Source organism: Pieris brassicae, chromosome 7 (assembly GCF_905147105.1).
Source record: "Pieris brassicae chromosome 7, ilPieBrab1.1, whole genome shotgun sequence".
NCBI classification, from domain to species: Eukaryota; Metazoa; Arthropoda; class Insecta; order Lepidoptera; family Pieridae; genus Pieris; species Pieris brassicae.
This window is the reverse complement of record NC_059671.1, coordinates 2,309,709-2,326,048: the sequence shown is the minus strand read 5'-3', so window position 1 is coordinate 2,326,048 and position 16,340 is coordinate 2,309,709. Positions and strand designations below refer to the sequence as shown.

At 34.4% G+C, this 16,340-nt stretch overlaps 1 protein-coding gene across 1 annotated transcript; it reads left to right on the top strand.

Annotated features, from left to right (window-relative positions):
• Positions 1-568: 568 nt before the first annotated feature.
• LOC123712574 (programmed cell death protein 6-like) lies at positions 569-4,098 on the top strand. The gene is made up of 5 exons (XM_045665740.1): positions 569-1,291; positions 1,823-1,885; positions 2,221-2,327; positions 2,776-3,044; positions 3,782-4,098. Exons 2-5 carry the CDS (start codon positions 1,830-1,832, stop codon positions 3,881-3,883), a joined length of 534 nt encoding a protein of 177 aa, XP_045521696.1. The 5' UTR covers positions 569-1,291; positions 1,823-1,829; the 3' UTR covers positions 3,884-4,098.
• Positions 4,099-16,340: the final 12,242 nt, after the last annotated feature.

Here is a 16,340-nt window from a genome sequence, read left to right as displayed (position 1 = left end):
GGTCGAAGTTTTAGAGCAGTGTTGGCTTAGTGGCTTGCACGACATATCACCGTGAGATTGTGTGGTCGAATCACGGCCAAAGGATTTTCTTCTCACTTTTAACAATTACCTATGTTGAAGACAAAAATCGTAAAGATATGAGCATTTCTGTAATCGATGAAAATCTACATATGTCAGGCACAGAAGTCTATAAAGATTGAAAATTATCAAAGAAAGGAATGCATTCTATTGAATTGTTATTGTTGATAATAACATGACTATATTTGTAGCATTAATCACTCCACTAAAAAAAAAAAAAATCGAATATAGGAACTCATTCTGTATGTGAATGACAATTCTCGACAAGAACAGGTTTCTTGCATCGGCTATCTATGGCGCGTCAGTGTTTAGATTTGTTTATGACGTTTTACGTGCAATTTTAAATCGTTTGAATGGTTTGATTGTTATAAATTTACAGTTTATATGTCACTGGCCTTAGTATATATATATGTGTGTTAATGATTTAATTATGTTCGACGTCCTGGTGGATAGAAAAACTGTGCACAGTTTGTGTTTCCACCACATCAACTTCCTTTATATTAAGAACACTTATACAATAAATAAATAAATAAACACTGCTAAAACACTAATATCTTTACTGAATTCGTCATAAGCGGGTGTGGGTCGCTGTTATATAAAACACTTTATAATAAAAATAAAAAACTAGTAGCGCTACCTTTTCGGTTTGGGCTGAGGCCCAGATTTCTGTATGTGTTTCATGATCATTTGTTAATTTATAAGGTAAGCCTCAGTGCTTGACACACGACTTCTTGGGTCTAAGGCTAGCCGGTTTAATCACGATGTTTGCCTTCACGAGCGAATTTTAAATGTGCACATAGGAAAGCATCTAGGCCACTGCAAATATTCGAAAGCATTCTCAGAATTCAATGAAATTTTAAATAGCAGCATAAATAGGATGTACAAAAAATATATGAAGATAAAAATGAATTGATAGGATGCCGGTTGCAGCAATTTCATTAAATTATTTTTCAATCAACTGGAAATCATTCCATTAAGAATGTATGCTGAATAAAATTGCACGCTTAATAGCTCGATTGTTTGAATATTTACCTGACATGAATTCTGATAAGATTTAATCAGTTAAGATATCAGAATGTGGTGTTAATGTGATATCATAGTCAGTTGGTTTTGATAAGTGAAACTGTGGTTTATTGCAATTCTTTTCGTAACGTTTATAACAGATGTCGAAGTAAAATCAACGTAAAATAACTCTGCGTCAAACATTTGTAAGGTAAGATTCAGCATCGAGACTTACAGCGAAGTAGGATTCCCGTATGTAATAATTCAACATGTATTCGATGAGAGTATTATCAATAACTTTAAGTTCAGTTTTACTAATTATTAAACTCATAGTAGTGTTGAAATATTACTATTAAGAAACGTAGGAATCTAACTTTACAAATATTTATGGTCGAACATAATTATGGTTATTAATTATAAATCATTTAAAGCTCCTAGTCAGGAGGCCAGTTTATTAGTTATGTTTAGTGGCTAGGCACGCTACTCTTAGAGATGAAGTCGAATCACAGTGCAGCAGTGATGATATTTCTTTACAGTAACACCTGTACTGTAGCGTGAGGACTATCGTCTTAACAACTTTGTTAAAACCGTACTTTGTTTTAAATAAAGTTTATTATTATTATACCAGCATAATTAAACAACAGATATCTGAGGCCAAGACCAAGGATTGTAGTTCCGCTGTTTAATGTGTCATTTAAACTTCCTATATATTAATATAAACCCTACATAATGTACTTTTTAGATTCAAAATGCAATTCCAGTCTCCCATGCCTAGTAGGGATTACCTTTGGAGCATCTTCGTAAGGTATGTTCACTAAAAATATCGTTTTAGAATAAGTAATTCAGGACGTTACTAATTAGCTACATCATTTTATTTCCGTGGTTTCCTTAAATAAAATAATTATTGTGTGTCTATTAGCATACTTGAGCAGAAAAGGCAAACATTAACTTATAAACTATTGGTGGAATTGTAATGAATTATTGCAGAGACAGGTGTTTATCTAACTTAAGTTTTTGATTATACTAATTTGTTAAATCACTTATTTAAAAGAGTATAACGCAACAACGGGCAAAGGCTATGAATTCATATTAATATATTACCTAAATAAAACTTTCAATAAGCTTAAAATTGTCTTACAGAGTTGACAAAGACAGAAGCGGCTATATATCAGCTGATGAATTACAACAAGCGCTTTCGAATGGAACATGGAATCCTTTCAATCCAGAAACGGTTAGACTTATGATAGGTTAGTTAATATATAATAAATATTTAAAACCACTGTGATGCAGCCTTTTTATACGTAAAATGAGTCATGCATATTTAACAAAGTATCGTGTCTGTTGTTATAGTTACCTTCTCTTAAATACGTTTAACACTCGCTCGTACAGTGAACGTGAAGAAATCGTCGGTTTTAGACACAAAAAGTCAACGTCGTGTGTCAGGCATTTGATAGGCTCATAAGATAATATCAAATGATCACGAAATAGATACAGACATCTGACGCTCAGTGTAAAATATTGTAGCTCCACTGATTTATTTTACATGAAAATTAAGTTAATTGAATATTAATCATATTTTTCCAATAACTTTATAAATGGTGTTTTGTTTAATTGTGACTAATGTTTATAAGTTTACATTTTTGCTATCAGTTACTTAATACTTTACCAGTTTACAGTACTTAACGTGGTTTCCAGGTATGTTTGATAAGGAAAGTAGGGGTGTCATATCTTTCGATGACTTTGGAACCCTTTGGAAATACGTGAGCGACTGGCAGAACTGCTTCAGATCATTTGATACAGATAATTCGGGAAATATAGACAGCAAAGAATTAAAAAATGCCTTGAATGCCTTCGGGTATCGCCTTCCTGATGATACAGCCGATATGATGGTACGGAAGTTTGATAGATATGGTCAAAGGACTATTCTTTTCGATGATTTCATTCAGTGCTGTGTCACACTTTATGTGAGTATACGTTTTATATCTTACCGTAGTAAGTCAGACACGGTATCTGTGGGCACGGCAGTGCGCCCGCCAAGTCGAACAAAAAAGTTCAAAATCAGTTTTCGACCCCCTATAACTTCGTTATAGTTAAAACTAGGGGCCTGAATTTTCATGACAGTATTTCTGGATGAGACTGCTTATAAGGCCGCACATCCTTACTTTATTTTCATAGGTTTCAGTTTTTTTGTCATTGGATTTAAATAATGTGTTTTAATTTCTATTTGGGTTCAAAATATTTGATTCTTTGCAAAACTGAAAATGTTTCTCCTTGTAACGGATATATCATTAGAGCGTTTCTCTTCATTTAATGACGCACGGATCAAGTTGCAGTGGCGATGAAATGTTTATAGCTTGATTCTAACACGTTGAATGAATTGAATTAGTTTTTATAAGCGATTATTTTTAATATCTTACGTACTTAATTCAATTTATTGATACTAGCTGCTATACAATTATTAAGTATAGACTTAATGACATTCAAATATATTTTTCATTTCAGTACAGTTCTGTTTTAACACTGTAAAACATAATCCAAATAATTCAACTATACGTGATGATAATAAATAACATCCTCCATAAATCCTTCAAATCGTTACGTTTATTTTATTGATGTCATAAATACTTCAACTATTGATAATGAATTGATAATAATAACTGGTTAAAACAATTTTTTGCTCAATTATATTTTTTATTTTCAGACATTAACATCTGCGTTTCGACAACATGATCCAAACCAAGATGGAGTAATAACTATACACTATGAACAGTTCCTAAGAATGGTTATGAGCCTCAAATTATAACATATTTTGATAAAATAAATTTATTAATATAATTGTCTAAGGGCGCTTCGCATTTTCAAACCCTGATTGATATATAAAATAAATGAAAAATCTAAGATAATTGATATGCCGCAAAGTACAATTTTGATTTAAAATACAGTTAACGAAAATAACTGGATAATATTCTGTTTTGATTGAAACTGCATTATAAATACCAATTTTTTTTTGACAATTGACATAACGTAGTTTTCTTTAATAATGGCGCCTTTTTTGATTAAAACAGCTGACACCTAAGTATTTTGACATTCAGAGAGTAGAGCATAATATGCATAGATTAGCAGTGAACCTGTGCGATACAATTTTCCGGGTGGCTTGACGCGCAATTCTGGCCTGCTTCGAATTTGCAACGACCATTCTGAGTCAGGCGACCGAGAGCAATCGTATTAACCTAAGAACACTTACAGAATACATCGGATTTCCGTATTCTGATTTGTGAGCTTTTAGTCGACTGTTATGTTTACGTTCCTAAATACATGTTTGTTTAACTGGAGTTGTGTGCACAGTTGTTAATAGGAATAAAATTAAGTGACTTCAAAAACGGTGACGTTTAATAAAACGACAGGAGTCAATATTTCCACGATAAATGTATTCGTCAATAAAGTCTTAGGAGCAGTGCGCAAACTGTCTTTTAATTAATATGTAATAATTTTAAATGAAAGTTTATGTTGAGATTGCAGGTTTTATTATTATGCTACAACATCAGATTCAACATCAGCCACTATCCTTTTTAGCTTAAGTATAAATGAACATAACGTAAGATTTATAACTAACGAAACACAGTCATAGAAACACACAATATAATGCGAAGTTATGGAAAAAAAATAAGGTCCATTTTAAGTGAGTAATGTGTGCGCGCTGTGGTCGTATAATGACAGTAAAAAATAACAACGTTTCCCGTGTTAACCATATTTGTATTATAAGGTATGAAAATAAAGCTAAAGATTAAATGTGAATTTAATAAACTTGAATTGAGTTATTAAGTAATATTCTACGGCCAAATTAAGCAGGTAAAGACAGGGCTTTAATAAAAGGACTGCCTCCTATTGTGTTGGTTTAATAAAGAGTAACGCTAACGAGATCAAAGTATTTATGTAGGACGCTCAAATTGAAGCTAATCCAGTTGCCTAATATAAATTAAATTTCACCGAGTTCCGGACAGTGAATTAAAGTCTCTGTAAATAGAGGTTAAACAATGTGTATAGGCAATTAAAATATCGTTTTTGTATTTATATAGCTGTCTTATTTGTTTAATACATAATTACTAATAATAATTTCTTTATTTTGTCCCATATAACAAAGTATTGGGAGACTGGTTTCCAAACTAGGAAAGAACCTGTCATATGGATTACCAGGCTTTCATTGTACAGAAAAGTCATACTGAATGGTAACAAAATGTACATACATATATGGGTAGGCAAAGGAAAAAAACAAAACAAAACAAAACAGCCAACTAGTTAGTAACAATAAAGGAGTATGGGGTTGTATGTGTGTGTGTGGAAGTGAGAGAGGGTATGTACGTGTGTGTGTGAGTGAGTGTTAGGAGGGTATACGTGTCTGTCAGGCATACGCCTGAGAACATATGTGAAATAATAACTTGAGTTATGTTCGATGGCGGTTGTTTGAGGGATGTTCTAATACATGTTAAATGAATCTCTTTGTTTGAAGCTGCGTGACAACTGGCTTCAATCGTTTAAAATATGAGCTTATAACTAACTTAGGTGTAGTGGGGTTGAGACAGAAATGCCTAATCTAAGGCTTCTCAAATCTAAGTGACACTTTGAAACCTTTCCAGAATATAAGTGTAGTCAACCTATTGGAATTACAATTTATAAGTGTGCGAAAAACTAAAGGGCTCATTTTGGATTTATGTGTAATTGCTAACATTTGGTTTGCGCTACTAAATATTAACTCAAATATATATGTAACACATATACATAACTCTTGAAATACACGTGTTAGTACCGTATTAAAAATATATTTTAGTTATAAATAGCATAAAAAGAAAATACTTACACACAACATTTACGTAAATAAGCTCTGAATGTCGACTTAGCGAAGGTTCCATATATTTTTCAAATTAATTCCTATGCATATTCTAGAATATTCCCGTTGGACTTCAGCTTGAGAGCTCATATAAAGTGATGAAATAGGACGGAGAATACCGGTCTAGTTTCAATAGTTCTTACTCTGAATATGCTATTTCTGAGCCGAGTGTTTGTTGTTACGCAAATGAGTTACCTCAATGACCATTCAAATCTTTGCTGCAAGCTTTTGATACTTCTGTATACTATTTTAAAATAATTTTGATTCAGGACTGTTGGTAGATGTAATGTTTCAAAATACTCCTATCAATTTCTTTTCAGAAATCGTCAGCGAGACTTTTTTTGTTGAAATTCATATTTATTAAAATTTTGTTACATTAAAAATAAACCGAATAACATATATTATTAAAGATGCAACGGCTTATCGCCAACAAGCGATCTTTTCCAGCCAATCTAAGGAAACCAACCTAACCAAATTAAGGAAGCAAAACTAATAAAATAAATGGGAAATGTGCTAGTTGTGCAAATCAACAAAAATAAAATTACAATTAACACTGAAAAATTATACAATTACCAACCTTAATCTAAAATTTAAATGTAAGTTATGGTTAAGAAGTGTTTATCGTTTATCGTACCAAAGTTTAATAGGCCGGCACTCGCGAGCCCTCTGGCATTGAGAGTGCTCATGAGCAGCGGTATCACCTAACATCAGGTGTGTCTCCTACCCGTTTGCCCCCAGTAATACAAAAAAGTACAATATGGCAACATTTCAACATAGGCGGTCACATAATCTAAAGACCCAGGTTGTGAATTAACTTATTAACTGATAATATAAACACACTTACTGTATGTGTATATGTCGAAGTAACATTTTAACATTTTAAAATAATCCCTAAATAACAATTATATTTATTTGACGTGTGTCAGGCACAGGAGGCTGATCACTTACTTGCCTATTAGATAGACATGAAATAGATATATAAATTTGAGATCAAGATGTAAAAGGCGCCACTGATTATTATTTCATAAATGAGTGATGTTTAAAGCAAACAATTAATCAGTATTAGTTCACTATAGTTCTAATTATAATAATAATAAAAACCAAATTTACATAATTTCAACCTAAGCAATAACATACATTTTAACTATTTTTTAAATTATTTTTGCAGCATGAAGTTGGTTTTGTTTTCCGATATAGGCATAATAGAATATTCGAAGCATACTCTGTTTATATATACATAATACATACTCTGTTTTAGGATATTGTTAAAGGGGAATTAATTAAAACACAATATATAGCGTACCTAGCGTAGCAAGCTCGCTACCTGACTACGTTTTGTATTCAATACAAATTGTATTCAGTTACCAAAACATATATTCTCACAGCGCTGCGTTTGATTTATAGTCGAATATACTATTAGGCCTATATCGGAAGACAACCTGACCAGTTTGTTGCTTGTGTGGTATACGAAAATTAGTTAAAATGGCTTAGGTTAAAATAATGTAAATGGATTTATTTGGTTAGTGAATAAAGGCTTTTATTGTTATGTTATTAATTGGTTGCTTTTGCGTATGCGCACATATACATGTTCCATTGGTGTACAGCTGGGGATCAAACATACCCTTAGTCGAAATTTCAGAGTAACAGGATCGCACGCTGGTGCGACTAGGCCAACACTGCTCATATCTTTATGATACGTCTAAGATGTATTTAAACATGCAAATTAATATTACTTATTATAAACAGCTAAAAAGCTGGGGTGGTCGTAGTGAGGATGTATAATAATATAATAATAATAATCAATGGCGCTACAACATGTTTAGGTCTGGGCCTCAGATTGCTGTATCTGTTTCATGATCGTTTGTAAATCTAATAGGCAAGTAGGTGAACAGCCTTCTGTGCCAGACACGTCGACTTTTTGGATCTAAGGCAAGCCGGTTTCCTTACGATGTTTGCCTTCACCGTTCGAGCTAACGTTAAATGCGCACATAGTAAAAAAATCCATTGGTGCACAGCTGGATATCGAATCTACAACCTCAGGGATGAGAGTCGCACGCTGAAGCCCCTAGGCCAACACTGCTCCGTAAAATAATATACGGCTTAAATATAAGAGTCTTTCCTCCAATTTCGATCGGAAAGATCCTTTGGAGTAGAGACCGGCTGTGGGGTGCACTGGCGTTAATGAAAGATTTAAGTTGGCGGCCGCTGTAAGGTTTTTTACCCTTGCCTCAGATTTTTGTTTGTTTGTAATAAATAGGTCGTCAGCCGTCAGCTGATTCTGCCGTAGTTTTAGTTTCTGAGTGATGTTGGTTTCATTTCAATGTTCCAAGCCGGGATTCAAAGCTCATGGACGAGAATTGCGTAAAGCACTTTTTTTTAAATGAGGTGAAAATGGGCTTACGCAGACCCGCGCCATGGATGTTGAGCTTGACGAGGGGTCTGTGGGGCAGGATATTATATTAGGTTCATTCAAAACACCTCAGCCTATCACACGCCCTTAAGTTGCCCTCGGGGATGGCCAAGGAATTCTACTTAAGCTGCACAAACCACAAGGGCAACACTGCTCATATGATCAACGAATAGTTTTACGAAAACGCCAGTGTTAATTAAAGCATAATAGACGTCACATTTTATCCGAATTGCGCAAATGGCCATATTTGGAGCTGGCAGCATCTGTTACGGACGAACAAATGTTGACCGCGCATTTTGCTCTTTTTACGAGTTTACTACGAATACGAATAAATAATTCTCCTATTTGCATAAACTACTCAAAATTACTACCACAGTAATTTATTTTAAAGGTCAATTAATTTATTTCAAACTGGCGGCTACTAAAAATTGTTTCATCCGAGCGCAGAATATCGGCGTGAATTAATTTGTTCATGTTCCCATTTTAAAACACTTGCTGTATTGGATGCCAATTTTGGTGAGAATGCTTGTTATTAAATTATTTTTACTTATGAATTGCAGTAAGTTGGCTTAATATCGAAGCTACTTTCAATACTGAGGTATTGTAGGTACTTTCGAATCACGGCTGTAGAAAGGATGTGCTTCAACTCCAGGTCATTAACGAAAACAATAACAAAATGACATCTTTATTATTTAGTTGTAAAATTTAATTATAATTAATCAGTTGTATTTAATTGTAAAAATGTTGTATTAAAAGCGCAACAATGTCATACATTTTGTACAGATTAAAATAGACATTTTCAATGTTCTCTGTTTTTATTTTAGCTCGTACATTACATTGCAGTCATAAATAGAGGATTTTATGTTTGTCATTTGTTACACAGACAAGAGGAACAATGTTTGAATAAATTTTATACCATATTTCGTTTGTTATTAGATGTGTATTCAAATAAGCTGTTTTAAATGTAATTTTTATTCAAATATCTTGTTCAATGTAAGTTATTGTAATCTACTAAACTGAATGATATATAGTATTATGGGTGAAGTAATTGTTTGTTTGGCAAATGTTTTATTGTCAAAACATTTCTAAATCTCTTGGACATTATACATACAATACAATAGTTTCAAATATTATAATACTGTTTATTGTAATGTGTTCATTCCCTTTAAGTACCAACACTATGTGGAACCAGCTGCCCACTGAACTATTTCCAAAGCAATTCGACTTCGGGGTCCCAAGGAAAGTGTACCAATTTTTAAAAAGCCGGCAATACACTTGCGAGCCTACTGGCTATGTAAAGTGTCCATGTACTGAACACTTAACATCAGATGAATATAACAAACCTGCGCATTTACCTTCCGTTACATAAAAACAGCCTTTAATAGGGAACGTGGCACACTTATAATTGTGTCTGTATCACTACTAATAATTATGCTGTGAATAAACTAAGTCTAGACAAATTAAGCCACGCTGACTAATAAAGGTCATTAACCTTTTCTTGTCTCAATTAACTAAGTAGAGTCTCGTTCTTATAAATTATTTGATATCACATAGAACGAAATGAGCGCTCAACCCTCTAATTAACTGGTACTAGCTCTTTTAGCGAGCTCGCGCTATCCATGCAAAACCGTTTATAACCGGTTATACTCGGCTATAACCAGTTAGAACCGGCGCTGCGACAAGTCTAATCCACTCAAATGAGCTGTGAAAGATGGCATCTTCTTGCTAATTGGACAGAGAATTTAAGGCAAGCTTAAAGTACATATTGATAACATTTTTATGGCATGAGTTACTTTAAGTGGTCTATTAAAAATAATCTAATATAATTATGTAAATATCAGCAACGAAGAGCGATTCGAATCGTCGGCGACCAGTTACTTTCCGAGCAGTTTGATTACTTGACGTAGAGATGTGAGACCCCCACCGTATCTTCTACCCGAGTTAGAGGAGTTTTCGGACTAATACCTGCAGCTGAGTTTCGGCAATGGACGTCAAGACAGAATACAGAATACCATCCGTATCACCTCGACGTTCCTCGTTCCACAACTGAGTGTTTCTTAAGGCAGTTTATTGGCGGACACCACTACATATGGATCCAGCTGCCCACTGAAGTATTTCTGATCCAATTCAACTAACAATTAACTCACCACAAGCGAGCCATCTGCCAATGTCAGCATCCTCGGTCAGCTCACTTAACATCAGGTGACCCTCCTGCTCGTGTGCCTGTTACATAAAAAAAACAGTTTACTACATTACATAAGTGGAAGTTAATTGTTATTATATATATTGATGCACTGATTTTGACTAATGTTTTCATTTTAATCCGCTAACTGCGCCATAGTCTTAGAATTTTTGCCTAAATATTAGCTGTAGTTGTTACGTTGAATATAACGTGATATTGAAATGCTTGTTATTTGTATCGACTTTAAGGTTTTAGAACTGTATTAAAATCTTTAATAAAGATAAGATTCCCGCCGGCCCTAACAAGCATTTGAGATGTAGTGATATTGTCGCATGCGTATAGGCCGATCCAGTAAGTCTTTAAAGAGAAAGTCGTTAATCGAGTTAGAATGTCGAAACTTATGCAGAACATTAAACAACGAAAAGTTATGTACCTGGGCTACGTGTTGCGCCATGACTGCTACCACCTGCTGCTCCTATTAATTAAAATCCAGGATAAACGGCGCGCTGGTAGAAGGAAATCATGGCTTTGTAACGTTAGGGAGCTGTCGGGTATTATGACTGTGTAAGAGTTGCTACAGGCACAGGACAACAAACGCTTCAAGAGTGACCAACCTCCAGGAATTGAGAGGAAGAAAAACCTTTATAAATTAAGAAGTTATGGCCTATTACCCTCGACCCTGAAATCTTTTTATTAGTAATACAGTACTAATGAGATACGCCGTGACAGAAATGTGCCATCTCTATGTGTTTACTTTTCATAAAACAGGGGGCAAACGGGCTCTGGGAGCAAATCCGGCTCACGTGATGTTAAGTAATACCGCCGCCCATGGACAGTCTCAATGTCTTGTAAGAATTAGTACGCTCTCTGTACTTTACTCATGAATTGAAGCTGAGCCTCTTGTTATTCTGCCCTCTTTAACCTAAGGAAGCTTTGAAGCTAATTTATAACATTACTTTGCGCCATCAGTGAGATAAAAAGCTTACAGTAATTGTCAAATTGGCTTAACTTAGCGCCCAAGCAATGAAAGAAGTTCGTCTCTGATAACAAAGGTCAAAGTGCAATGTAAATAGCTCTTTGATAAACTTAAGAGGGTCAAAATTGCATTTCAAACTTTATTAAAACTGAAACTTATCTTGATTAAATTATCTCTAGACCCTTTGCGATAACTCAACAAGACCGGGTTATTAGTAACCGTGAAACTTAGTAATTCCTTCACTAACATTAAACTTATGATGGATGTTTTGTCTGCCCCTTAATGACTTCGCATCTGTTGGCAGTGTAAGCCCACCTTATTCTCTGTGTACGCAAACTAAGACTAGTTGGATTAAAGTTAATTAAGACTAACCGGATGGAATTTTTTAATTCGTAAAACAGCTTTGAATTTCAGTTTTAGAAAATTTGATCTTTAGGACTCTAAACAATTATTTTTGTGTCCTAATTAAACCGAGGAATTTCATATATAAAACAATAAAATTCTAAATCGATTTGTCAATATAATTTACAATATTATATGGGTAACAAAAAAGTTCTGTCGATAATAATATGTGCTAATATTTGAAAAATGGATTCTGAACTTTAACAAAGGATGTGAAGAACTGGGAGCTAGGCTTTGTTTCATTGTAGTCTGATGTCTGGAAGTAATAAATCGGCCTAGGGGTTTGAAGATAAAATTGCAAAATGCGAAATGTCGCTACGGTATACGTAGGTAACACTGAAAATGTCTAGAACTGGCCATTTAGAAACATTGCTATTGAAAACCTTTTTTGAATTTCAATTTTAGAACTCTTTGATGTAGTATTTTGCATTCCTTTGTCATTTGTTTTTGTGAATTGGCGGCAAATCTAAAACTCTTGTTACATGATCCGCGTCAGGGACGTCCTTTAACAGCGACTACTGAAGATAACATCAGTGAGTCGAGATGATGATTCATCCGCCGTACAGTCCTGACCTGGCGCCCTGCATTAAGCCTTATTTCATTTTCAAAACATTTTCAGTGTTAACTAGGTATATATAGGCTGGTACAGAAGCCGCAAAGTCGTTGTTACCGAATGGTGTCTTTTACCGCTTGTTGTATATTGGCTGGCACTCCACCTTGGGAGTTAGAGGCTGAGTCTCTCACTTCAGAATACAATTACCGAATGGAGTTGAGGGCTAAAGGTATTTACCCTTGTGTCGAGGAAGTCGAGAATTTCATTTCAAAATTTGATTGAGAACGTTTGGGGCGATCAGCTACTATGCAGAAATGGTACCAGGATTTAGCTGATCCAATAGCGGGACATAGAACGGTGGAGGCTATTCGTCCAGCACTTAGTGACTGGGCAAATAAAAAAAGTTTCATTTCGTCTTGTGCAAGTGTTGACAGGACATGGATGTTTAGGGCGACATTGTGCGGCGGGAACTAACACCGAGCTGCTTGGAGTGTGGCGCAGATGATGCGCAGTGTATGCTCCTCCAATGTATGCTGTGCAGTGTGATTGTCCGCAGTGGTCTCAGCTCCGTCATAATCTTTGTTTTGTGGTGGGTTGTACAAAAAATGGTCGGCAGTGACGAGGTATGGTATCCTTCTGTGAGCATGTTATGCTACAGAAGGAGACAGCAGAACGAGAGAGGGAGCGATTTAGGACGAATACCACGGCTAGAAGACCGGGAGTAAGCAGAAGATATGCCTATCTCCTACCTTCTATGTAGTGTGTACTGAACCGAAGGTTTTTAAGTGTACCATTCCGTTGAGGTCCCGGTAGAACACGACAGAAACCCCGGAGCCTCTGTAACGCGGCTTTGTAGGAGTTATTCGAGGTGGTTTTAGTGAGTATTGTTCACCCAGTCTCTGAATAGCAGAGATTTTGGCGTGGGTCGAGTCCCACATACGCCTGCAACCTTTGAGAGCAGGGAATGCGCATTTCCACCTCGGATATCAAAAAAAAGTTATATATAGGCTATATTTAGTATATAAGACAAAAAAAAATGAAATAGATATTAATATAAGCTGACTAAATTATTCTATGCGCCAGGGAAGGATGTGTAATAAAAAGTAAAGTTTCTTATTTTAACATACAAATCTATTAAAAACAAAAGGGATAAAACCGAAACGACCCTACAAACACCTACCTTGTCAAAGATATATTACGTTACTCTGTATGCTTGCCGAAATAATATATTTAGCAAATAAAACATTGACAAGATAAAGTTGATAAAGTTTATAAGGCACGTGACGAAACGGCTCATTCGTACCGCTCGATTTAACTTACAAACTGGAGACGTTTATATTGACTACGAATGAGAATTCTTGGCATTTTACAATATTGCTTTGAATTATATAGTAAGGTCGCGTGTACGTCTAATAGGAAAAATTAACATCAAAGTCAAATTTAAACTCAAAATAACTTATATAATATAGGTAACATTTATGAACGTCAACATAAAATATGTTAAATTGATTTTAAATTTACATTTAATACCAGTTCGCAAGTCAAGGGCAAGAAGAACTGGCAAGAAACTCTCCGCCACTCTTTTTAATCGCCAAGTTTTGAGTCATAAAAATTATTTGAACTGGAGCAAATCAATACCAAGAATTAAGATTATTTAAATAATCGTCAAATTTATCGAAAGCGTTATTTATTAATTTACGTTTAACGAGAGTTTTGAATTTATTCAGTGATAATTCTTTAATTTCGCTTGGACGTTTGTTGTAAAAATGAATACAATTTCCATATAAGGAGTGGTTTATTTAAAGAAAACACTTTTTCTACGGATTGAAGTTATGTATTATTATAAACTTGTTATTATTTTACATAATTTTAATTTTATTTCCGACGTTACGCGTGCTTTACAGCGTGCGTGGTCACGTGGTTTATTTTCTGGAGCCTGGTTGGCTGTACGCTTAGATTAGTTCTGTATCGAGTATTAACTGGTGAAAGTCACTATTTGTTTTAAAATCATTTATATATTTTGTACGTACATCGTACAGAAAGATCATAAACTTCTTTATAGTTAAACTACAGGGTAAATAATTTTGACAAAGATATAACACTGTTCTATTGTCAATATAATTTTGTTTATTCATGTACTTATTATACCTGGAAAGAATCCCCTGGAAAATGGTCATAGTCATTTTCAACTAAAGTTTCGTCTCTTTCTGTAAAATTGTACTTACGCTGTTATGAAAGAGAATACCTGTGTATATTTCAGTTAAAACGCTGCTATTAGACGGATTTATTTATGAATAAATGGCATGTTCTTTAAATAACCTAAAAATATTTATATGTTTGTAATATAAAATCTTCATAGATCCCAAATTTAACTTGACTGTGGGTGTTTTTATAAACGGTATAGTTATAATATTTATATGAATAAATACAATTTCATTGTGAAGGGAGAATGCTGGAAGGTGCCTTCAACATTGTCGATCAGTCCAGGCCCCAGTCGCTGATGTGTAGAAGTTGTATACTTCGAAGCCGGTAAAAAATCGTTAGCGCGTTTTAGGGTTAGAAGTCAGAGCAGTCATTTGTAAGCGCTGATTGGTGATTTCGCTTCAATATATAAGACAGTAAAGATAGACATCTGTTGTTGGTATATAGATTTTTCTATGAATGAAATCATACCAATACATGCTTTATTATTCGTAATTTAAATATAGAAATGGCGTTAGACATAAATAATAGAACATTTATACGTTGTCGATGGTTTAAAGAAAACTTCTTCTGATTAGATAATACTGGCCATCTAGAGTAAGGCGAATATATTTCCTATTTCCTAGTGAATAGTTTTGTAACATGCCTGGGTTAGCTGTCTTAATTATTTTATGCAGTTTATTGTATCAATAGTTGACGTAATTGTAAGCAATCAATTGCTATTGGTTGGGATATTTTTAAGTAAATGCACATTAGAACACAAAATCCGGTGTAATTACAGCCATGAGTGGACATGGCCTTGAATTAAGATTTGAATTTATATGGTTTATGATTTGTCTTTAGCGGCCAGATTTCTGTGCTATACTCGTCGTCAGCCATCATCGAAACCTGGTGGTGTCCTTACAAAATTACGATCAGATATTAATTGCTCTAATAATAAGAGAAATCCATTGTTATTCAACCGGGGTTCAAACCCATATTTTTTATAGAACAAGTGGCAAACGGGCGGGACGCTGACTCATGGACACTCAATGACACATGGACACCCTCAATGCCAGAGGGTTTGCTAGTGGGATGCCGGTCTTTTAAGAGTTTCAAACGAAAGAAATTGGTACGCTCTTTTCTTGAAGGAAGTTCCTGGTTCACGTCCACCTCCTCTCTTAAATAGATCTACTGCTAAATTACATATCCAAATAACTTATCACTATAAATCTTAATATTACGTAAGTTGGATCTCATAGATGGTGCTTTCCTCGCTCAACGAATGAGCATTGCTATACAGTGAGGAAATGCTGCCAGTCTTAAATGTACACTGCCACAGGGACCAAACCTTTTTGAATTTGTTTTATTATTATTATTATTTTTACTATAATACTATAAAAAATATTAAATACTGTATATTTCATTGTTATGATTTGTTTTTAAATTAATATTTTATTTAACCAAGAAATATTTATTTCTCATCTAAACTGATACCAAAATGTCTAACTCTGCGAACCTGCTGTTATTAAAACGACGCGCTTACAAAGGAAAGTTAATAGAATTGTTAATAAGGAAGCATAATATTGTTCAGGTTGAGTGTTAACCGTGTAGAAAATTACTAGAATTTATATTACTTATCTAAGTTTCATCAGCTTCAGTGTGCGGCTC